General features: G+C 42.6%; 2 protein-coding genes across 18 annotated transcripts in view; one reads left to right on the top strand and one right to left on the bottom strand.

Moving 5' to 3' along the window:
• LOC114597707 (endothelial protein C receptor-like) overlaps positions 1 to 25,184 on the top strand; it is a 222,794-nt gene that overhangs the window by 115,034 nt on the left and 82,576 nt on the right. The gene's annotated exons all lie outside the window — the stretch shown is intronic.
• Positions 1 to 25,184, bottom strand: part of TRPM2 (transient receptor potential cation channel subfamily M member 2) — a 48,383-nt gene that overhangs the window by 6,973 nt on the left and 16,226 nt on the right. For 5 of the 17 annotated variants that reach the window (XM_028730866.2, XM_028730856.2, XM_028730858.2 and 2 more), the window contains 19 exons: positions 24,456 to 24,656; positions 24,252 to 24,354; positions 22,775 to 22,896; positions 20,122 to 20,472; positions 12,689 to 12,826; positions 11,967 to 12,096; positions 10,890 to 11,035; positions 9,635 to 9,747; positions 9,262 to 9,475; positions 8,399 to 8,517; positions 6,750 to 6,882; positions 6,418 to 6,589; positions 4,774 to 4,957; positions 4,174 to 4,355; positions 3,553 to 3,685; positions 3,080 to 3,167; positions 2,498 to 2,585; positions 1,099 to 1,250; positions 146 to 222 (listed from right to left, as the gene is read on the bottom strand). In XM_028730866.2, the coding sequence (XP_028586699.2) occupies positions 146 to 222; positions 1,099 to 1,250; positions 2,498 to 2,585; positions 3,080 to 3,167; positions 3,553 to 3,685; positions 4,174 to 4,355; positions 4,774 to 4,957; positions 6,418 to 6,589; positions 6,750 to 6,882; positions 8,399 to 8,517; positions 9,262 to 9,475; positions 9,635 to 9,747; positions 10,890 to 11,035; positions 11,967 to 12,096; positions 12,689 to 12,826; positions 20,122 to 20,472; positions 22,775 to 22,896; positions 24,252 to 24,354; positions 24,456 to 24,656 (2,846 nt within the window). The other 12 variants (XM_028730869.2, XM_077930007.1, XM_028730870.2 and 9 more) reach the window with 12 other exon arrangements.

The raw sequence follows: 25,184 nt of genomic DNA, 5'->3' as shown, positions 1-25,184 counted from the left end.
GTCAATGAAAATCAAACCCAAAGTAGTTTACCAGCACAATGAAATACAATCACTAGAAGATGGGTGGCATAAACAGAGGAAGAAAGAGCAAAAACAGTACAGATAAAGTGTGTGTATGTTTCTGACTCTCTGAGGACATACATACTCTTTCAGGAAGTCAGGTGAAGCATTCTCCTGCCTTTCTGCACTGTAGAAGGGAGGGTTGTAGATCTCAAACTCTACCTGTCAGGGGGAAAGGATGTTTTAGACATATCTCAGAGTCTTCCAGAGTAGCACAAATTCACATTTCAAGCATGATCTATTATTAAGAACCCAGAAGCAAGAACTCAAGAGTTCTTCATTTATGACTTTCCTTGTATCTAAATTCCGGAGTGTGTTTTTCTTTGTTTGGCAGCTCTGACAATACTCCCAGAGCTAATGTGCCACATGTTTTTGCTTGTTTTTTCCGGCTCTGTTGTGTTACTGTATGTTAGATATGATTGTTATTCATACTTTTATCTTGTTATGATCTTGTGAGCCACCATGAAAGCTTGTTAGCTTAGGGCAGCATATACAATCTTAATAAACAAGTAAGTGTTTTCTCATGCATGAGCAATGCACCCATGGCAAAAACTGCACATGGGCTCTCTTCAAACCCCTCTTATTGTGCCAAGGGAAGCTGACAATATTGCTACCATCAACTTTCAGTGAAGGCTGAGCCCAAAGCCAATTCTGTTGGGGGTGTGTGTGTGTGTGCGTGCATGCACACACACATTCTAATTGAAGTCTATAGGCATCATATATACACTACAAATATCTGTATCACCTCTCCATATACATTTTTTGCCAGTTTAATTGACATGGCTTCTCCTGTGTCAGAACTATAGAATGTGAGGGTATGGCAAATTCTTGCTTGAAATTTCTAATGCCCCTGTCCTCACAGAAGGACAGTTCGCAGGGTTCACTGGGGAGAGGTAGTGGCTATTAAACCATCTTAAGATTGTAATAAAGCTCTTCTCCCAGTCATGCACAACCGTGGTCACATATAATGACTTATGGCATCATTCCTTCTTTTTTATATGAAACCATATCTTGCTCCCTAAGATATAAAGCTCCTACCTCCCAAGGCACCTTCTCATCTGGTACAGGAAAGCAGACAGCACTGGAGCTGGGATACATGAGGTTCCTGGCGCTCACATGATACATGGTGTCAAAAGATTCTGGGACATCCTCTTCATGGCATTCCTTCATCTCAGGGGCTCTGCTAGGAACTAGGTCAAACAAGATGACTTCTTCACACTCCACATATTCAAACTGTGGATCTCGCCATGCCATGCTTTTGTGTCTCTATATTTTTGGAATTATTTCCAGCCAACCAACCACTGCCGGAAGACAGTATTCTGATATAGTCTTTTATTCAAAACTGGTTAGACTAAGGCAAATTCTATCACACTCATTGTCTACAATTCTGTTTGTGTAGTCTTTCCTCCTAATGAAACAAGTTTTCCTCGTACAGGTATAATTCAATTAGCAAAAAAAGTTATGGTACATTTCAGCATGTTATGTTAATGGTTTTCCATGTTTTCTCAAGCTCCAAAAAGCAAGGAAATTACAGCAGTTAAGGGCCATACCTAACACATGCATTGTTTAGGTAATATAGTATGGTATCCTATTGAGCATCACCACTACCTTGGATCTGGATGGCTGTCAGTGGTAGACCTCAGTCCCAGATTTGTCTGTTTACTTAGGGTTGCCATATATCTGGAATTTCCTGGACATATCCGGAATACTGGACATATGGCAGCCCATGCCGGCAGTGCCGCTTTTGCCGATTACCCATAAAAATAGCTCAAAAATGACAATTTTGTTTGCTATTTTGCCAAAATGCTCAACAACTTTTCTGTCCAGATCTTCACTGTTTGAAATATGACAGCGCTAGTTTACTAGAACTGACACATGGATAAATAATCAAAATTGCCATGTCCAGGGAAAGTACTGCTCAGTATAGCTCAAACTAAGTTGGGCAATTGGCGCATCTCAGGTCCACTTCTTGTGACACATTTTGCACTCAGGTTCCAAAAACCAAGTAGAAAATACAGTACACACATTTCACTTCCGTTATGAACAATAGCATTTGTGTGTGCATGTATAATTCACAATGTTTCTCTTATAAAATACATACAGGGGAAGCGGAAGGACAAATATGTCTGGAAAACCTGAAAACAATTCATGCTGTTCCCTCATAGAACTGTTGAGTTGGAAGGGACCACAAGGTTAATCAAGTCCAACCTGCTGCAATGTGGGAATCTTTTGCCCAACGTGGGGCTCCAGACCACAACCCTGAAATTAAGAGTCTCATGCTCTACTGACTGAGCTATCCCAGCAGTCGTAAGTGATGAGTACAAAGTAGGTATATACCACAAGTATCGGAATCAAAATTTTATATATATAAAGAGAGAGAGAGAGAGAGAGAGAGGGAGGAAACAGTCCTCAGACTCATATTTGTAGCCAGACATACCTATGGTGGGTACATCTTCTTCTGATCCAAACCCACTGCTTGACAATGAGTGAACCACCCACCGCAGTGCCTTTGAAAACTGGAACATCTAAAAAGAAGCAGCCCATCAAACTTGTTAAGGCCTGTACTCATCGACTAGCACCTCTGTCCAGAAAGGGGGGTAGGGAGGGAGAAGATAAGTCCGTTGATTGAGTCTAGGTCCCAAAAAGGAACCTGGGAATGATCTTTCCTCCAATTTTGGTCCAGGAAACACATTGTTCTTACTGGTGAATCATTCATGGATCTCCCTTCTTCCCTAGAGAACATCCTCTCCACTTAGATAAGGTTAATCATGTAGGTGAGCAGACAATTGGCCACATTTCCTCTGGCTACTTAATGGCAGAAAGAAGCCGACACTTAAGAGACTCCTCTGTATGGAAACCTCTGTAATGCAGTGAAGTAATGTGGCTGACACAAGATAGGGCATCTGATCTTATTTTCCTCCCACCCTTTTCAGTTTCCTGACAAGCTTCAGTTCACCCCATCCTCCTCATGAGCCTTCAGCATCCTCCAGGTGGGGAAGCCTTAAAAGTCACCCCTCACCTGCTCTTCCAGATACGCCAACTTCTGCTCCACCAGGCCTGTCCTTTTCACCCGATCGAGGTCCAGCATTTCTACCAGCATATCCATTCTTGGGGGAACAAAATCAGTGTTAAGTAAGAGGTGCAGGCAGCATCCTATGGACAGCCACTGAGCCCTCAAAACTTGCCATTTAGGTGTATCATTTATAGCTCCAATGAATGAGTAAGGATGTTTTTCTATGACTGTCCATAGGGATCACCTCTAAAATGGAGTGTGGGCTTATGACACTAATTTCCACAGTTAAGTGGTGTTCTAAGTCATGATGAACAAATAGCAGTAGGATAGGGTAGGGCAATGGTGAGGACTTCTGGCAGCTGCAAGGCCTTAAGAGCAGTATGCATGAGCTACACCAGGTTCTTTTGAGTTGTACCCATGAACAGCATACCCAGTTGGTCTGGCATTGGTGACTACTTAGCATGGCAAGGATACCTCACCTTTCTGCAGTGTCACTGATCTTCTGTTCAGTGTTCTGCTTCTGTTGGGACTGTTGAATCTGCAGGTAGTTTTCCTTCATGTACATCTCCCAAGACAAGAGAGCTGCCTCTTCATTCTTCTCAAGCTTCTCTTCTGCAGATCAATCAAACAGAAGAGGCAGTGCAATGTACACAGTTCCCAGTTATGGAAGAGAAGAGGCAGATTGGCCATCCCTTGAATCCAATGTATATAACAATATTTTTTTCTCTGATAAGATTAAAGCTGTTAATGTAGACATTCCCGTTGTTGCCTTTAAACATTCTATGTCACCCTCACGTGTCATGCATACCATAATGTCATAGGAGTAGGAATTACATGAAGAAAGGCACAGAGGAGACTGAGGTACCAGCCAGCCAAGTAACATTGCTGTTCTTTTCCAGGGTCCCCTAAGAGAACCAATGGCTCTGGTGTCCCTCGTTATAGCACATGCTTCAGTCTCCTCCCTTCCAGTATTGATGAATGTCACAGGTCATCATAAAAATGGTCAGCAGTGATGGAGGGGGTATCCTCATATCATAACTCCAGTCAAGCTGACCCTGCAACACCCACTCTGCAAGGCCCTACCCAGCAGAGCTTCTTACTGAGTTGCTTATGCCGTGTGGCTGGCTTCCGGAGAATGACCCGCTTGATGAAGAGCTGAAGGTGGTTGAGAAGAATGAAGGGTGGTGGAGCAGGGGGCCTGCCATGGTACTCCTCAATCAGGTCATGGCGCTGAAACTTCCAGATTTGATCGGTGTGCTCCTGCACCTGCTGAAATGTGTAGCTGGGAGAAAAGAATACAAGAGTTAGCTCTGCCTCTCTGTGGTTGTAATTTAAATACATATAGAGTATGGTGGTCCTCTCCTAAACATCCCATAAGTAGTGGTGGAGGGGCAAAGTCTTGCAGAAGCACATCTCCATTCTGAATAGTGGAGGCATCTTGCAGAACAGCCTGCTACTATCCATTAATACTATCTCTGTTTAGCTGCTCAAGTGATGTCCTGAACTGGCCCATGCAACCTCTAGTTGGGTTCTGTGCATGTTGCAATTTGGCAACCTGGGCTTGATGTAAATCACAAGAAGCTTAGTTGATCAAAGGGCAGTAACCATGACAGGCTTTCTAGGCCTGTCAGTCTCATTGTTGTTAGAAATGAACTAAGGGGAAAGAAATGATAGTAGTTGGTGCTGAATGTAGAACTCACTTGAACATTGCAATGAGGAGATTGAGGAGAAGGATGTTGGTGAACAGCAGGTACAGGCAGAGCAAGATGACCGTCAGCCACTCAGGGAAGATGGGCTGTTGATTTGTCTCATTGTTTTCCGGGCACTTGGGCTTGTATGGGTCAGTACCATTTGGGCTGCACTGATCCGGGTTGAAGTTCACTCCTGCCATAAAACACAATGAACCTCAAAAGTGCTGAGCTGTTCCTGGAACAGGAAGTTCTCATCCTATTTTCTTGCCTGCTGAGAGTAATCTGAAATGCCATATCTATAACACAGAATGACAGACGTCAAGCTCTGTTTAGAGTTTAGAAAACAAAGTTTTTCGAAGGTATGGAATGAATGACTCAGTCCTTTACTGACTGATATGAAAGCAGGAGCTAATCTGAGAGGAGATTCACATAATCACACACTTTTCTTCCTCCCTCTGAGAAATGTTATTAAAGATGTGCTGCCAGTGAATTGCTGCCAGAGACATGTCACAGGAGCTCATCTCCTGGGGACCCTGTATTTGCTTGAAGTGCTATTTATAGCAGCAGCCTAAGAACAAGGGCTGAGAAACCCAGTGATGTAGCTGCCTTGGGACTAAGAAGCAAATATTGGTGCATATACTTCAGATGATACTTAATCAAACCAGAACTTACTTAACACAAGAGGCACCATTGGGATAATTTTATCACATGTAAAAGGTCAACAACACATGATAACAGCATGATGGTTGTTTATGCCAGAGCAGCCTCAATCAAAAGCATATTAGGTAGCCATATTTTTCTAAAAAGCTTGATTATCAGATGTTTATTTAGTTAACGACTGCTTGCACCATTGCTTCATGTTTACTGTTTTTTACACAGTGCCCCTATGTGAGGTCAGGTCTGGGCCTATTGTGAGGTCAGGTCCAGGCCTGGAGCTGTTTGAATACAGTCAGCCCACAATTTACACATTCCTGGGATTATGCCTAAAGCCAAATTTTGTATAGACAAAACACATTGGGTTTGATGGCAGGTGGGGTTGCCAAAGTCTTTTTTCCCAGATGCTTGGCTCCTTTCAATTTTTTTGGATTATTTTTTGCCAAACATATAAATTATGAGCTTACTGTATACAGGCATCCTCCTACTTACATGGGGGTTACATTCTAGGCCCCCACATGCATAAGCAAAAATTGTGTAAGTGGGGAGCATCCTCCAAAAAGCCTCTAAACTCATTTTTTCCTGCTCTTCTGCTCTCTCTCCACACAACTCTTCAGCTAGATTTGAAGCTCTGAGGGTGGCTGGAGGCTGCACAGAAAAGCAGCAGCTGCTGCTGCTGCCCTACCCTGTGTTTAAGCTGTTAAGTGGGGACTCTGAGCAGTCTAGACAAAGCCTCACTAACATCTCAGATCTCTTTGGGACTTCCTACGCCCTCACTGAAGTCCTCTTCAGGCTCCAAAGAGAGTCTTCTTGTGAGCCAAGAGGACTCTCCAGCTATCTACTGCCATTTCCTGGTTTGAATCTATTTCCCACCACCACGCAAATATTGGGTCGGATGTAAGTGGGGGTGGGCTGTCTGTACTCTTAGTGATGAAGTAAGGCATTCAAACAAATTATCCCTTGCTAGTCCACAGTATGCAAAGATTCTGTATTCTGTACCATCGATATAGGAAGGGATTTGTCCAAATATTGTCAAATAAGAATGGTAAACAACGCCTCGGAAGATCCAGTCCACACGCTTCTCATTGTGGATCAAGATGGCTTGCTTGGCGACTCCAAAGGACACAACCCAAACAGCCAAGAGGAAGAGGAAGAAAAAGACATCCTTCATCTGTAAGTCCACAAAACAAAGCAGAAATTTATTTCTTTTCTCTTTTTTAACATGGAAATAATTGTTGCCCTAGGGCATATTTGATTCTGGCACCCTCATCATAAAAGGAATGCCAGAGACTATGCAGTCACCATGGTGCTTATCAGTAAAAACAACTTACCATCCTCTTCACTATGATGATCTTGGGACCTAGAGTTTTACTGACTGTGAATATGTGCATCAAACGCAGGCAAAAAATAATAAAAGCCAGAGACAGAATGATCCTTCCAGGATATAAAGTGGCTGGAATCCATCTTAGCACAGGGGAAAGAAACAAAAACACACTTATTGAGATAGCAAGAGGAAATATCAGAAAGACATTCCCAAATATCACTATACCCAGACACAAGGAAGTAAGGAGGCTTGATTACCAAAGGACATATATTTCTGCACTAGTGTCCAACCTGCTGCAGCAAACAACTGTCATTCAAATAAACAAAGGGGATTGCGCATATGCTCCTGGTACAACTATTTCCTAAGGCATACCAAGCACAGCAGCCAAAAGATGAAAAATACCCATAGAAATAGAAGAGGCTTAGAGGCTTAGAGGGAACTGGGTTGGGAGTTTCAGGAGTGAGATTAGATCTCCAACCAGGAAAAGAGCAGCAAGTGATGCCAAATGTTCAACAATTCCAGTCCTGCCAATTCATGAAAGAGCCAGTTAAAGGGAACTGTGGCATAGCAGGCAGCAGCTTTGCATACATAAAAGGTAAAGGTACCCCTGCCCATACAGGCCAGTCTTGACAGACTCTGGGGTTGTGCGCCCATCTCACTCAAGAGGCCGGGGGCCAGCGCTGTCCGGAGACACTTCCGGGTCACGTGGCCAGCGTGACATCGCTGCTCTGGCGAGCCAGAGCCGCACACGGAAACGGCGTTTACCTTCCCGCTAGTAAGCGGTCCCTATTTATCTACTTGCACCCGGGGGTGCTTTCGAACTGCTAGGTTGGCAGGCGCTGGGACCGAACAACGGGAGCGCACCCCACCGCGGGGATTCGAACCGCCGACCTTTCGATCGGCAAGTCCTAGGCGCTGAGGCTTTTACCCACAGCGCCACCCGCGTCCCACATACATACATACATACATACACACATACATACATACATACTTATGCATACATAAACAAAAAAAAAAATTCCTTCCAGTAGCACCTTAAAGACCAACTAAGTTAGTTCTTGGTATGAGCTTTCGTGTGCATGCACACTTCTTCAGATACCTTCTTCAGACACTTATGCATACATAAGTGTACTTATTTTTCTAGACCATTCTTCTGAGAGATGTCAGAGCTGCTTCCTAAAAATGATCAGTGAGGATGACTGTCATATCTTCCACAACCAGGGCGCTGCCACTAGGGCGGCCCTATTCTGCATCATAGCAAGATGGATAAAACCATCAGCATGATCAGAAGAAGAGTCTTCCCTGCATAACACAGGGCCTGATTTGAGAGGTATGGGGAGAGATTGTCTTTCAAGAGTTTGGGCCCTTAGTCATTTAGGGTTTTATATGCTAATATCAACATGTTGAATTGGGCCTGGTAGCAAATGGGCAACATATAAGCTTCCTCATACATTGATCTAAAGGGGACTGAACTGAGGGATAAAAATACAACATAAACACAAGCCTCCTCCAATTATCCGTTGGCAAAGTGATCCAGTTTGATGAAAAAATTAAGCATAAATCAGCATTTAGATTTTAAAACCCCCCACTCATTTTCCAAACATGCCTTGTTCTCTTCCCTTTCCAGCTAGCTGGAATCATTGCATATTAACTCACCTGCAGCTTAGCCCAGCTATAAAGATTAGGATGGCACACACATCTAATTTATTCCAGAAATCGTTGAGGTACAAGGAAGCCATTTTCACTAAGCCAAACCCATCTGGGTCATAAAAAAGCTAAAGGAAGAGAAATGATTTTACTAACCATAGTTTATTGGATCAAAAAAGCATTGTGCCAAGGCACTATTCCCTTCTCTTTTGCATATGAACCAGAAAATTGGGACTTGCTCTCTAATTACAAACCAGGATATCAAATGCAACTTCCCCACAGCAGTTTTCTTGGAGGTTGATTCCAAAAGCTGAGTAACATTTTCTCATTTCTCACACGTAAAACAATAATCTCAAAAGGACCAGAAGACTAGGGAGGGAGGGAGGGAGGAATCTCAGGCCCACAGAACAAATATGGCCATCAAGGTTTCTATAATTGGCCACTGAGATTCTCCATGCCATGCCTCATCCCCAGGCTACATCCCTCACTGTCTCTGCCTAGCACTCTTCATGAGTGCTTTTGCATAGCTGAAATGTATTCTTGAACTGTGATGATGATGCTACTCTTGCTATCCTGGATGAAGAGAGTTGTGGTGTGTTTGTTTGTAGAAATCCCTGACTTTTGCATTGCTAGACTATAATAAAGGCAAAGTGTACAAAGGTAGCATCTATTGCTCTATCCACTTTTGTCCCCAGTCATGCCCTGGCCTCACTCACTATTCAGCACTGTCTTGTGGCCACCAGAAGGTTGCCTATGAGGTTATGTGACCCTTTGGGCTGGAAAAAGTTCCCCACACATAGCCTATGGGAACAGGCACTTGAGAGCACTGTTTCTGAACTGCATTGTCACGGCAGCCTTTGCACAGCCAATACCTGCCGTGTCTCCTCGCACACCAAGGAGAAGAGCCAGAAATAGATGACATACTCCCGCCAGGATGGAGTTGGCTGGAAATCTATCATCAACACATAGGCAAAGAGCCAAAGGAAGGTGAAGTAGGAAAGGATATTGAGGTGGAAGATGACGACAGGAGCTGTAAAGAAGGCTCGGAAGCGGTTCAGGCAAGTCATAGGCTGCAGCCTCTTCTCTCTGTGAAAAGTAAGAAAGAATGATATAGTTTTACATCTTTGGAGGAGATACCAGAGAATTGTTAAGAGTGGACTGGTCATAGCTGCTACCATGCAGTACAAAAACGTGAGAACTAAATCTCTATGCCAGAGAGTGGTGCAGTCAAGCCCTGACAAGTACCTGAATGTGATGAGGCCAGTGTAGAGAAGGGGGAAGAACAGCATACACATGATGACCCGACATATCCCATTATCGACACTCAGCTTCCCCCACCAAACTTTGGTTAAGAAAGCCTAGAAAGAGAAACAAGGTGCAATAAAGGTTGAGGTCTGTTTTTCATCTCCTGGGTAAGGTCAAGAACAGAAGGCGAAAGATGGGACATACTTGGGGATCAGTTTGCAGTGAGGACAGCAGGCAACATTCTCTGCTGAAAGTCTGTGGGCTTTATGCCAAAAAATAGAGGACAAATGCTAAATAGCATGACTGTGACTGTGGTAAAAAAATATGCCAGAAATTTGTGTGGTTTGAACTTGGCAAAGGTAACAAAGGAGGGTGATAGGGCTTGTCACATGCTCTGGCAAAATGAAAGTGGCCATCATGTGTGGATCTCAGGACCCAGAAGGATGCACACAAGCATGAGCTGTGTTGTTAGCTGAGTCAGAATCACTGGCAGTACAAGGAATCCCACCTATCGGGGAAATTTAGACCACACAGTAACTGTATGCCTTGACTTAACTGCTGTGCCCCCATATCACACACTGATTTCACACCTGCAACCTAGAATGAATGGTGTTTCCACAATAGCTCCCCCCCCCTACAGTCAACACCATTCTTCCTGGTGCATTTGGTTAGCCACTCTGAAAACAGAATGCAGGACTAGTAGGCCTTTGGTCTCATATAGTGGGGCTGTTCTTATGTTCATTCACTCACTCATTTGTTTCTGAAAACCCAGATGATATTTGTCTTTTTTTTTAGATGTGAACTAATGTAGTCCTGGTGGTATTGCTTTACAATTACTTGTTCTAAAAGACCTGCTCTTTGCTGTAGAGTATCTGCAGTATTTCTGCAGTTCAAACCCTGAGTGTTCACCCTCAATGGAGCAGCAGGAACTACAACACAGGAATTCTTAAAGGGGCAGCCAAAGTTTCCCAGTTGCCAAATGGAACTCTACTTAGAGAAGGGTGACCTTTTCTGTCAATGGAGCATCAGCAACAATGGCCATGTATAGTGAGGTGTGAAGTTTCTCAGGCAGTAGTAGAAACAGAGATGGTTACTTTAATTAAATGGTGGAAATTGGGTGATATTTCCCCAACAGTGGTCTCTCTTCTAAGTATTTCAGTTAATCCATTCTGTTGGGGCTACATATTGCAGTTAGCTGTAAATCAGATTAACATTACTATTTAAGCAACAAAGTTTTGTCAGTAAGCACTCCAACCTGGATGCCCCCATAAGACACAAATTTCATATTTTTGGCCTCCAGGGCTAGTTGTAAGCAGGTGGTCTTCCCCCAAGCATCAGATATGCGGATCAACAGTTTTTGGGCTCTTTCTTCATCCTTCCGGTAACATTCAGTTAAGACACCTAGAAGAGTAACCGGGATTAGAGATTCTTATTATTTCTTTTGTATTTCTCTCCCACAGGTTCTCTGAGAAGCACTTCCACCTCAAACAAGCCTGTGAGGTAGCTTAGCCTGAGGATTAGTAAGCTGCTACGTAACAAGCTTAACAGCCAAAACTGTGAAAACCACAGTAGTGTAGTGGTTATTGTGCTGACCCAGGACTGGAGAGGCCTGGTTTGCAATCCCTACTCAGGCATGAAGCTCTCTGGGTGTCCTTGGCCAGCCACTGTGGTCCTAGAAAGCACAGGACTGAGGGGTTTTCCATCAGCCATGCCACTATTTCTGCTTTTACCACTGAATGAAAGCAAACGTCAATCCACAGAAAACCCCAACTGAAATTTGCTCTGATTCAGCAGTAAAAACGAGTTTCCCTGAGGGAAAAGCGGTGGGGTGAGAGAAAGTGTGGACAAGCCCTGTGCCTCTCAGCCTTATCACAGGTCACAGGTGAGCATCATGTGCATTGCAGGGACATAATAAGCAATAGTACCAGTATAATGACACTGCATTTCTAGTCACAGAAACAGAGACTACAACTATGTGTGTAGCTCAGGAAAGAGCTCAGGAAGTAGGATATGTGTTGCGGGGGGGGGGGGGGCTCTAAAAGTGACTTAGTTAGGGAACAGGCATAGCTGTAGTGTAGCTTCTTGATCCCAGTGTTCACCTGTTGTTGGGATCATTGCTTATAGAGCATTTACATACAAAACGCTCATGTTTCAGAATGAACTGAATTGATAGGATCTGTGTAGTTGTACTGAGGGATGTAGCCTTTCATGAGATAACGCCATGGTGGTCTGTAGTGTGAGCAGGCGAGACAGAGTAGGTATCACAGGAAAGCATCCAGTAAGTTGGAGGACTTAATGCACCCTGATCAGAGGCCTACCAGCCCAGACTCACCAATGGCTCGGTACTCATACTCCTCTGCCAGGCTCAGCATTTCCTCTGTGCTGTCAGTGTCATCTTCCTCCTTGGACAGCTCCTTCAGTATCTTGCTGCAAGCCAAAGCTGCTGCAGTGCAGTCCTGGCTCTGAAGCAAAAGGACTCAGGTTAGCAAGAACATGATACTTCTGGGTCCCTGGTTGACCGTGTAACCTTCAGAAGTCCTCTCTTTTGGAAGTGAGCTTGCTGCTCTTTCAGCCCTTCCCACTCCTAGTCTGTGGACGTCTTTGTCATTCCCAGCTTCTCACCGACTTCTCACTAGCAAACCTGTGACTGGCCTGGACTGCTTCAAACTCCAAGCAGAGACTCACAGGAGTAACAGCATCTTTGCAAAAAAATAAAAAATCCCTGTACATTAGAAATCCAGGATAATCTTCTATGTGGAGAATATATTTCATTTATTTTTTTTAATGGAAGAGCATTCTGTCGTGTGCAGCCTCAACTGGTGCAACCCAGATTCAAATTTATCACCTAAGTGAGAACTAGGCCCAAGGCCTCTTCATGTTAAAGGAGTGCCAAAGGAACCCCATGTTTCATACAAGGGGGCTGCTGCTAGCAGAGGCGGTGAAGGTCGTGAAGGCTCAGGACTGTAAGGAAGACAACTATGAAGACATCTTACCAGCTTCTCTTGAGCTGGGTACGGTACTATCTGGAGATTGTTGAAAAAAGGAAAACTTTACCTGGGTCCAGATGATGTCAGCCAGTTCCTTGCGGTTTTGGACAATTGCCCAAATGAGCAAGTCCCTAATGGGATCCATTGTGAATGTGACTCGGCCAGCAGAACGCTTGTACAGGGATCGGAGACTAACCCCTTGTACCTTTAAAAGAGGGGTGGGGGGAGAACATGATTATAAAGCTGGAATCAGATAACAATTGCTAAGTGGTGGTGTGAGTGAAAGGAGGACTATTGTTCTTAATATTCACGTTCATTTTCTGTCCTACTATCGAGCATATACACCATGGTCAGTGATGCCTTCTTCACACAAACGACAATACTGGATTGGGTGTCTTCAGCCTCAAATTAATTTCCCTCATGGAGGCTGTGTACACATAACTTTAAAGCTCATTCAAAGCACATTCTTTCCCTCAAAGAATTTTGGGCATTGTAGCTTGCTCCTCAGATTTACAATTCCCAGCAACCTGTAACAAACTACAGTGCCCAGCATTGTTTGAGGGGGGGGGGGAATGTGCTTCAAAGGTCTAGTGTGTACACAGCCATAGACTCACCATTCTTTTTTTTTTTTAAAAAAAATTTTTTATTAATTTTACAATTTTTTATACACAATACAAACAAATAAAAAGACAAACAAACATGTATAATTTCATAACCTTTTTTTTTCATAAACCTTACATCTCGGACTCCCCCAAACCTCCCCTTTCTGCATCCAAAATTTAAAAATTTTTTCAGCAAATCCTAACTTTAGACTTCTCAAATATATTCCTTCATTATTCTTTTCTTTAACTTAATCTTTTATCGCTGTAATCTCCTTATCTTTCTAAAGAACCTCAACACTTTAACATTCATCAATTTTGTAATATTTCTTAAGATAGATTTTAAATTTCTTCCATTCTTCTTCCGCCATCTCTTTCCCCTGATCACGGATTCTGCCAGTCATTTCAGCCAATGACATATAGTCCATCACCTTCATCTGCCATTCTTCCAGAGTGGGTAAATCTTGTGTCTTCCAATACTTTGCAATAAGAATTCTTGCTGCTGTTGTGGCATACAAAAAGAATGTCCTGTCTTTCTTTGACACCAATTGGCAGGCAATGCCCAGGAGAAAGGCCTCTGGTTTCTTAGGGAAGGTACATTTAAGTACCTTTTTCATCTCATTATATATCATTTCCCAGAAAGCCTTAATCTTCGGGCACGTCCACCAAAGGTGATAAAAGGTACCTTCAGTTTCATTACATTTCCAACACTTATTATCAGGCAAATGGTAAATTTTTGCCAGCTTGACTGGAGTCATGTACCACCTGTAAATCATTTTCATAATATTTTCCTTTAGGGCATTACATGCCGTAAATTTTATACCGGTGTTCCACAACCATTCCCAGTCAGCAAACATAATATTATGTCCAATGTCCTGTGCCCACTTAATCATAGCTGATTTAACTGTTTCATCTTGTGTATCCCATTTCAGCAGCAAATTATACATTCTTGATAAATTCTTAGTATCGGGTTCTAACAATTCCGTTTCTAACTTTGATTTCTCCACCTGAAAGCCGATTTTCCTGTCTTGTTTGTAAACCTCCATTATTTGATAATAATGGAGCCAATCTCGTACTTTAGGTTTTAATTTCTCATGACTCTGTAACTTCAACTTATCTCCATCTTGTTCCAAAATTTCCCAATACTTTGGCCATTCAGCTTCCATATTAAGTTTTTTCAACGCTTTAGCCTCTAGGGGTGACAACCATCTAGGGGTTTTGTTTTCCAACAGATCTTTGTATCTTGTCCATACGTTATATAATGCTTTTCTAACAATATGATTTTTAAAGGCCTTATGCACCTTGATTTTGTCATACCATAAATACGCATGCCAACCAAATGTATTATTAAAACCTTCTAGATCCAAGATATCTGTATTCTCGAGGAGCATCCACTCTTTCAGCCAGCAAAACGCTGCTGATTCATAGTACAGTTTTAAGTCCGGCAGGGCAAATCCCCCTCTTTCTTTTGCATCTGTCAGTATTTTAAATTTTATTCTGGGCTTTTTGCCCTGCCAGACAAATTTCGAAATGTCCTTCTGCCACCTCTTGAAACAGTCCATCTTATCAAGAATTTGCAATGTTTGAAACAAAAATAACATTCTAGGCAATACATTCATCTTAATAACTGCGATTCGGCCTAACATTGACAATTTCAAATTTGACCATGTTTCTAGATCTTTTTTAATTTCTGACCAACATTTCTCATAGTTATCTTTATACAAGTTCAAATTCTTAGATGTCAAATGAACCCCTAGATATTTCACCTTCTTCACCACTGTCAAACCTGTTTCATTCTGGAACTTCTCCCTCTCCATGACTGTTAAATTTTTTTCCAAAACCTTAGTCTTTTGTTTATTCAATTTAAATCCGGCCACTTGACCAAATTCTTGAATTAATTCCAACACCCTTTTTGTGCTAGTGTCTGGCTCTTGTAAAGTCAGTACTAGGTCATCTGCAAAGGCTCTTAACTTATAATGTTTCGCTCCGACCTGTACCCCTTTTACCTGCTGGTCATCTCTAATCATGTTTAGCAACACCTCCAGAACAGAGATAAAGAGTAATGGGGAGATTGGGCACCCCTGTCGTGTTCCTTTTTCTATTTTAAGTTCTTCCGTTATCACATTATTTACAATTAACTTTGCTTTTTGTTCAGAATATATAGCACCCATACCATTCTCAAATCCTTGACCTACCCCCATCCCATGAAGATTCTTTTTCATAAAACTCCAAGAAATATTATCAAAGGCTTTCTCCGCGTCCACAAAAATCAAAACTGCTTTAGTATTTATATTCACCTCCAATAATTCCAAAATGTCTATTATATTCCTCACATTGTCTGATAAGTGCCTTTTTGGGAGAAAGCCTGCTTGGTCCCTGTGAATCTTCTCCATCAACACTCTTTTCAATCTTTTTGCCAAAATGTCTGCAAAAATTTTGTAATCCACGTTAAGTAATGATATTGGGCGATAGTTCTTAAGTTGAGTCTTTTCAATCTCTGTTTTTGGTATGAGTGTAATATATGCTTCTTTCCACGATTCTGGTGCCCTTTTCCCCTCCAAAATCTCATTGCAGACTTCCTTTAATGGTTGTATCAACCACTCCTTCAATGCTTTATAATATCTGGAAGTCAATCCGTCTGGTCCTGGAGATTTGCCCAGTTGCATGTTTTGAATGGCGCCCTCTATCTCTTGTTCTGTTATTCTTTGATTTAGGTCCACTTTACTTTGATGAGAGATTTTTTGTAATCCATATTTTTTAAGGAATTTCTCTATGTCCTCCTCCTTCTGTGGTCCTTGTGCATATAATTTTTTAAAGTAACTCAAAAAACAATTTCTAATCTCATTGGGTTTATATATATTCTTTCCATCCACTTCTAGGCTTGTAACTGTATTTAGTTTCTGTCTTTTCTTCAATTGCCAAGCCAGAAGTTTACCACATTTATCTGCAGATTCAAATGTCTTTTGTCTCATTTGCTTTATCTTCCATTCAATCTCTTGATTCATCAATTCCATGTATTGTGTCTGATATAACTTAATCTCTCTCAAAATCTCCTGGGACTTTGGTTTTGATCTCAATTTCTTTTCTCCTTCTTTTATCTTCTCCAAGATCTTGTCCTTCTTCTCGTTTTGCTTTCTCTTTTTTACTGAGTTTTGTTGAATTAGAAATCCTCGCATCACAGCTTTACTTGCGTCCCAGATCACTCTTTTTTCTACATCAGTTTTTAAATTTATTTCAAAGTAGTCCTTTAAAGTTTTTTGGGCCTTTCTGTGGATCTCCTCATCTCGAAACAGGGTGTCATTCATCCTCCATCTAAATTGACCAGTGTTTGTAAATTTCATCTCCATCTTCACGGCGTTATGGTCGGAGCAAGTCTTTGGGCAGATTTCCACTTTCTTAATCTTTGGAGCCAACCCACTAGTAACCCAAATTTGGTCGATTCTGGTCCAGGTCATCATTGCTTCAGAGAAGAAGGTTCCCTCTCTCTCGAGAGGGTTCCTTGTTCTCCAAATATCAATCAAGTCCATATTTTCAGTCATTTCGAAAAATGTCTTTGGTAACCTCCCATCTCTGGAGATTACCTGTCTTTGTGCTTTGTCCATATTTGTAGATACCACTCCATTCATGTCTCCCATCATAATTAAATTGTAGTCCAAATAGTCCAATAAAGCCTCATGCAGCTTCTTAAAGAATTCTGACTTCCCTTCATTAGGTGCGTAAATCCCTAGTATCAAAAATTTTTCACCTTCAACTTGCACTTCAATTGCCAAATATCTTCCTTGTTCATCTTTAAAAATAAGCTTTGGAGAAAATTTTTCCTTTGCATAGATTACCACTCCTCTTTTCTTAACTTTATCCGAAGAAATAAATTCTTGGCCTAATCTCTTGTTGACGAGTAGTTTCCTATGCAATCTTGTTATGTGGGTTTCCTGTAAACAAATTATGTCCAACTGCTCTTTTTTCAACAAGTGAAATACATTTTTTCTCTTTCGCGGAAGGTTAAGTCCATTACAATTCCAACTTAGAAGTTGCAGGGCCATCTTGACACTACTTGCCTCCTGTCGCTCCGAGTGGTTGTTCTTCTTCTGTCGGTGATTTTAGTCCAAACGTCAAATTTAAAATGTCTGTTGCGTCTTTCGTTTCTGATGTTAGCTCCTCTCCAACTGTTCCTTTCAGAAGGTCTTCCCTGTAGTGATTCAGAAATTGATCTCGATCTCCTGCTGATCTTATCCTTATTTTCCTACCTTTAAATTTAAAAGAAAGACCTTGCGGGAATTCCCACCTGAAGAGTACGTCGTTCTTCTTCAATAATCCAACCAGTTCTTTATAGAGTAGTCTTGCGTCCAAGATTTCCTTTGGGATATCTTTGAAAATCTCCACAAAAGAATTTTCAATCTGAAGCGTTCTTTGGTAATGCAGGCTCAATATTTTATCTCTCTCCTCTCTTGATCCTAAGGTTATCAGGCAATCCCTTGGCTTCTTTCTGCCTTGCGCTCTGCCCAGTCTAAAAGCAGTGACTATCTTGATTTCTTCCTTCTCCAACTCCTGTTGCCAAAAATCCGAAAATTCTTTAGAAAGGAAGTCCGCCAAATTATCTCTTTCACTTTCCGGCACTGCTCGTAATCTTAAATTTCTATCTCTCCTCTCCAGTTCCAACATAGACAGAGCCAGTGTATGGTCTTCTAGCTTTTTGCAAACTGGTGCTATTTTTTCCTGTGTGGCATCCGCCGAGACTTTGGCCTCATCAGCAGAGACTTTAGCTTCTTCTGCAATTTTACGTATATTGGCAGAGTCCTCTAAAATTCTATTAATCGATTCTGTGTTGGACGTCACTCTTTTCCCTAGTTCATTCACACTTTGTGTATTCTGGTCAAGCTTTATTGAGAGTTCTGTCAATTTTTTACTATTTTCAACTCCCTGCTTTGTCAGAGATTCCAAAGACTCGTTTATCTTGATTAAGGCTTGTGTTACTGGGTCTGATGTCATTGTTGTTTTTGTCTGACCAGTTGCAGCTGGTGCCCCTGGGATGCCTGAGGCTGAGACTCTGCGCTGTTGTAAAGATTTTGCTTTGTATTGTCTCCCAGATCTGGTTGTTGTCTCTTCTGGCGTACCACTCATGCCTAGCCAAGGTCACTCTCTCACCTGCTAGTTGTTTTTCCAAGGAAATTTCCACTGCCTTAATAGTTACACTCCAAATTGAAACAATTACCAAAATGTCCTCTAGGGGAAAAAAGTTTCCAAAGCTTCTAAAGCAAAATGTCTTACAGTCAATTCCCCTAGAGTTCCCCAACAGTCATTTGTATCAATCTCCTGCAATTTCAGAGTTTAGCAAGTCCGTAATTTTGTAGCTCTCCTGAGCCAAATGACTTAAACCAATGTAACATTGCAAGTAAAGTATCAACTCACTGACAGTTCTCGCTCTCCGGCTTTCTCACTTAGGCAGTCCGTTTCAGAGGTTTTTGACATAGCGGTAAAAGTTTTTTTAAGTCTTTGTCCGGCAGGTTCCAATCACAAATTTCACCCCCTTTCGCTCCTGCCCGCAAAAAGGGGGGGACGTTTCACTTTTTAATGTTTAGTTCCCTTAGTTCTTTACGCTTCCTCAAGGGTTGCAGCTTTTTAACCTTCTTTGCTGTGTACTTTTGCAGTCCGGGAAGTGCTGACTTCCTTGCTTTAAGCCAATCCCGTTTTCAGCCAAAACTTTAAGTATTTGTAAATCCAAATCGTTTTACAGTCCTACTCACAGGTTTTAGTTGTAATCCAAATTTTCAGGAAGGAATCGGCGCTCTCCGGCTATGGCGATGCGGCTTCGCTTCACGGGCTGGGTGACGACTCTCAGCACCGCGCTTTACCCCCGCTGCCGTTCCGGAGCCTTTAAAAAGGCTCTTTCTCGATTTCGGGGGGGCGCAATGGTGCCCACCGAGTCTCCTTGTTTACAGGCTTCCGCGCCTGTAATTTAAAAGGGTCCCCGCTTCGCCGTAGCGGCAGGACCCGAACTCGCAAAGCAGACCCCCTCTGGAGCTCAGAGGGAGATCCACCATTAGCCGATGGCGCCGACCGGAAGTCCCATAGACTCACCATTCAGCTTCTACCACCAACAGAGGGCACAAGGAAGGCGTCATCTAACCCTGGTACAGTCTCTTTTTCGCCCTCAGCTTGCTTAACTAATTCTAAGGCCATTTCCTTGGGTCTAGGAAGATACAGCACATCAGGCCTTTTTCTGGTTTGAAGTTATGGAACAAAATATTGGAACTAAATTTAAGAGAGAGGCTGGGATACAGAGATCCACAATCATATCGAAATGAAGTCAAAATCAAAAATTTGCACCAGTGAGTGGAGAAAGGGTACTAGACATAGTAAATGGAACCGGCAACAAAATGTTTCAGTGTGACATGCAGGATTCCAGCTGCACTATTCTACTCCCATTTTTGTCTCCATACCCCCAAACATTGAGTTGTGGCAGTAGGTTGACAGGGTTTCCCTCCTTACAGTTGTATTTTTTTACTTCTGCAAACTGGAAGGTTTTTTCAAACCTGCTGATACCTCTCTATTGCAATTGGGCAGTGCTGTTTTGGTTACATAACTGATGGCACTTGCAACTTGAACATTGGAAATAGGGGGGATCACTGCATGAATGTCCTGGATGCCAGTAAAAGAAATCTCCAGTATCAATTCTTCATTCAGCTTCTGCTTCTGCTGCTACAGCAAACTGACTGCAAGACACAGTATAATATTAAAATGTATACGTATAACTAGCTTACCAAAGGTGATGTTCTCCTGGCATTGGTGCAGGGACCACTAGTAGAAGTGGCGAGGGGATGTATGGACTGCCCTGTACATTCTGTACTAAAAAGGGGTGCCATGAAAGGTTGTAAGGAATTAGTAACATGCGGAGATACATTACATTGAGCTTGATATGGGGCACGGCGATAGAGAGCCGGTGTCTCTCAGTGTTCTTCGGCTTAGGGTACAGCTGCTGAGTGAAATCTCCCAACAGCTCCCTCAGCACCTGGGACACATGGTGCATTTGGACTCTTGGCACTTTGGAGAAAGCTGAGCGCTCCTTCTCTTCCATTAACACCTTCTGTAGCTTTGTGTGGAAGACGCTGGGGTTTGCCATGTTTTCATAGAGGTAGATCAGGGTGTCCCAGGTAACAAACTCCTTCAGGCGCACACCTTGCTCAAGAAACAGCTTGACAAAATCTGGCTTGTTGGCTATGAGGGCAGCAGCCATCATTGGGTGCAGATCAGAAGGCTGTTGGCCAAGAAGACAACCAGAAAAAGACAACATCAACCAAGGGTAATGCAGGTTATCCTCCCCATGAGGGGGGGGGGCGGAGAGAGAGAAAGAGACAGACAGACAGAGACATGGACATACACACAGTGCAAGCTCAAAGGTAATGAGGAAGCATACAGGAGTTGCAGCAGTCTCTAGAAAGTCAGCCGCTGATAGCTATAGCAAAGTCCCTGAAGCAGATGAAGCAGGCAGTAGAAAGCTAAGAGATAGAAGCTGGCCAGCATATGTTCAAGTGTTCTATCTCCCGTTTAGTCCACATTTACACCTCATCAAAGCACAGAAAGCAGCAGACAAATTGAAGCAAGCAGGTCTCACTGATGGTGATGGGGCACAGCCGCTTCCTTTCTAGCATGGAGTGATGGATGCATGAGAAGCCAATAGTAAGAGTCTTTCCACAGCATGCTACCCTAAGGGACAACAGGACAATAGTGGGTGAGCCATGCCCATGGGGTCAGTCAGCAACACATGCCACCCCCTCATGGTTACCACTGCCTCCCATTCCAAGAAGTAGCTGGAAGTTGCCATGTTGGCTCTGACACAAAATATGTATGACACAGGTATTAATAACATGCGATTTTTCAAGGGATGCGGGTGGCGCTGTGGTGTAAACCACTGAGCCTTGGGCTTGCCGATTGGAAGGTCAGAGGTTCGAATCCCTGCAATGGGGTGAGCTCCCATTGTTTGGTCCCAGCTCCTGCCAACCTAGCAGTTCAAAAGCACGTCAAAGTGCAAGTAGATAAATAGGTACCCTTCCAGTGGGAAGGTAAACAGCGTTTCTGTGCACTGCTCTGATTTCACCAGAAGCAGCTTAGTCATGCTGACCACATGACCTGGAAAAACTGTCTGTGGACAAACGTTGGCTCCCTCAGCCAGTAAAGTGAGATGAGCACCGCAACCCCAGAGTCGTTCACGACTGGACTTAACTGTCAGGGCTCCTTTACCTTTTTAAAAAGATTTTTCAGTGAGGGCAGAACCCAGCTCTTTAGCATGTCACAGCAACAGGGCAGCCACTCAACCACACTGCCAGTGGAGCAACAACAGGGTTTAAATAACTTGGTTTACCTATTTGTAAAAACCCTAAAAATGTGAAAGTATTCGCTATTTGATGAAATGTTACTTGGAGCCCATGGGATAATTCCACCTTACTCTGCTATTGTCTTCTGGTGCCAATTGACCAGGGAGAGTGTTTTCGGCATAGACAATAAAAAAATGGCATTTTCCCTGCTTTTTGTGGACACCTCTAAGAAACATGACACGCTCCCTTAAGGCAGTTTACACTTCTGATAAAAGTGGGTGTCTTAAAGATTCCTCAAAGTAGCAAGCTGTAAAGGTTGAGTTTTTAAGAGTTCACATCCAAACGGAAAAACCTCTGGCAATGTAAGAGTTGTTTTGCACCTTCTGACACCACGAGTTCTCTGAATAAACTGTTCTTTGATCATCCCAAGTATGCCTGCCATTGCCAGACAAGCATTATGGCTATTCTGTCCTCTGTATGAACAATAGCAAACAAGGGATGCGTTACATAAGACCATGCATACTGCTGCACTGATCTATTATTCCCTTACAAAAAGTTCTCTGGGCAGCTTACAATGCAACTGAGTGAAATATACAAAGGCGAGCTAGGAATTACTGTTGAGATACAACAGGCACCCACAACTTTGCAGAGACAACTGAATACATTTTTGTATTAACAATGCATCTAGATGAGAAGCTCTCTGCCTTAAGTGTTCATTCTGTATTGTTTTTAAACTTAGCTTTAGTTGTTTCCATACTGTTTTAAAAACTATTTTATATGTTTTTATGGCATGTTTGCAAATATTAGTCACTTTTTTGCCATGGCAACACAAAGCTACTTACAAAATGACTGTAAAGAACTGGAAGAGCTGCCATTCCATTACTCTTGACCCTCTCTTCCTCATAATGTGTCTACAACACAACACAACATCATTGCATTGTGTCTCCTCATCCCTGCCTGCCAATTGTGTGAAGGTGGGGAGACACACCTTATGATGACATGTCACGGGTGTCACACAGTGTATTGCAGCACATATTAGGAGGAAGGGAGAGCAAAGAGACACAGAATGGCAGCTGTGCAAGGCAGCTCTTATAACATCTGGTTTCACCCTCAAGACACCCCATGCCTTCCCAAGACACATGCTTGCAGTCAAGCCAAGGCTAGTGCTTTTAGAGCCTGCTTTAATTATGCAGGCAGAAAGCAGATATGCTCATTGCCAGTATATGTCACCAAAAGCTTTCCTACCTTCCACTCATGATCATCGGTGAAAATCTCACTCCGGGCAATATCCACCCTGTTCCATGCCACTGCAAGCTTCAGCTGGTGGTCCCAGTTTTCATGGCCTAAGTGATCTCTGTATCGAGAGGCTGCAATAGAGGAATAAACAAAAACATGGCTGAAACTAGGTTGCAAAGGGCTGACCTTTATTGGCTGTCTCTTACTCATGCACATCCAGAACTTGAAGGGGAATGAATGGCAAGAGAAACATATTGGGAGGCCTAAGTACCTTGCAACATAAAGGTATCACTAGCATACCCTTTTGGCCCCCAACTGCTTCTTTAAATATCCTGTGGATTTAAGCACATGTAACATACCCAACATTACTGCCTAGAGCTTGGTTACTCTGAGCATTTTCCAAAGAGACTTTCTTGTTTATGTTGACATTTATTGGCTGGAGCAAAGCAAGTATGGAGTCATTTTAATGTTTCCATTATGTGGCTTGCATGTTTTATTAAGTATTTGAGCTGGGGTTTTTTAAATTGCTGTTACCTCCTATGAGTTGTAAGGTTAACAATCAAACTTAACACATCAAATAAAATGTGTTTGTGTCAGATGACTTTGTATCTCCTAGGTATTGTTCAACATCCCACTTCATGCAATGTCACAGTTTCGGGTTATGATACCAGGTAGTATTTGTTGTACTGTACAGTTACTGACTCACACTTCCATGTGTGAAAGGGTTAACCTGAGCTCAGGTTGCCAGTGAAGGTGGCTTAGCAGGCTGTCAGCAGCCTCTGCCCCCCCCCCTTAATGCTTCCTAGAACAAGCAAAGAAGGAGCCATGTAGCTTTGGCTCCCCACTCAGCTGATCCTGTAAGTGAACTGAATCTCTTTAAAAGTGAGATTTTAAAACCTGCATCTTTGCAAACCCAAAGATTGCATGATTCCTTTTGTAAGGAAACAAAGTACTTTTCTTTTTATAGTCGCTTGGAAACTTTTCATCTTTGTTTTACTGCCAGAAGATGGAGATTTGTTTTCTGTAACTTCTGGGAATTTCTTAAGTAAAAAAAATCACTTATTTGCAAAGCTAAGTTTCTGTGATTTTTTTCTAGCCTAAGTATTTTAATGGGGAACATTCTTTAAAGGTGGATGAGGGTAGATGCAAACCTAACCAAGTTTTAAAGTTCTTTGAGCAATCACCATTGTGTTTAACTCTGCTACTGGAGAGTAGGAATCTCTCTTCCAAGCCTCTCTCTCCAACAGTATTTTGCTCACTGCATATGGTGATCAGGTGTCCTTGCTGTGCCTCCACTTCCATGGAAACAAATCCCTCAAGGTAAGTGAAGTCTAAATTATGACACACAAAAGGTTCTACTGCACAGTAAGGTCTTGTGCTGCATTCTGAAGCAATACCACATTCCAACACAAAGGGATGTCCTAAAAGAAACAGTTTCACTTACTGATCTCTGTAGCTTATCTGCAACACCCACTGCACTTCTCACCTTTGAGCATTGCTTGAAGAATGGCTACATCGACATCCTGTTGTCCATCTTTGCCTTCCCTGAAGATGGTCAAGAGCTGCCTGTTGCGCACAATATCCTGGATCTGCAAATGTCAAAGAAAAGGTAGGACTGAAGGTCCTAGCTCATGATTGCAACTTCACCAACAAAACCCAGTAAAAGCTGCACAGAGACCATTTGCCTTACCTTTTTGGTCCATTCCACAATCTTATTCTCAGTAAACTGCTCATAGCTCTCTTTGAAGAATATGCTCAGTTTTTTCTGAATGAGGGAGATGCTTATTTGGGAGATGGGCAGATTAGCCACTTGAGCAATGACATCAGCCACCCGTCCTGAGCCTTCCACAATCACACAGGGGGTGCCATTGGTAATTGCATTGTAGATGGTCTGTAGAACAGAATATAGGAGCATGACTACATTTGAGCTGGTGCTGTCTCATGGACATCACTTTGATATTGCCACTAATATCAATTTATGAATTAAGCTTGTAGAATGACATCTTGGAATTCTGAACTGTATCATATCACATGGCACAGGTGGGAGATCATATTTCGGAATATATATTCTCCTTGTATGCTGTTGTAATCTATGGAGCATATCTGGGATTAAGGAGTAGTATAAAGAACTTCTTATGTGAAAGTTTAAAAACACGATTCTCCCATCTGCTGTCGTAAGTGATGTAGTTCAGAATTCCACCTTGCTCTGCCACTTCATTCTGCCGTTCAGCATGTTGAGCAGGTTTCAACAGTTTTAGAGCGATTCTCATTGTTTACAGCTAAGGCATACTCTCATATCTTCTGCTATGCAGAATCGCTTTGTTATGTGTGAGTTAGAAGGGCTTGAAATGTACAAGTCAGAACTCTCTGTGCCCGCACAGCCAGTTCCTGCTTTGTACTTACAACCAGATGTGTTTCT

This window comes from Podarcis muralis, chromosome 6 (genome assembly GCF_964188315.1).
Source record: "Podarcis muralis chromosome 6, rPodMur119.hap1.1, whole genome shotgun sequence".
Taxonomy (NCBI): domain Eukaryota; kingdom Metazoa; phylum Chordata; class Lepidosauria; order Squamata; family Lacertidae; genus Podarcis; species Podarcis muralis.
This window is presented reverse-complemented; position numbering and strand designations above follow the sequence as displayed.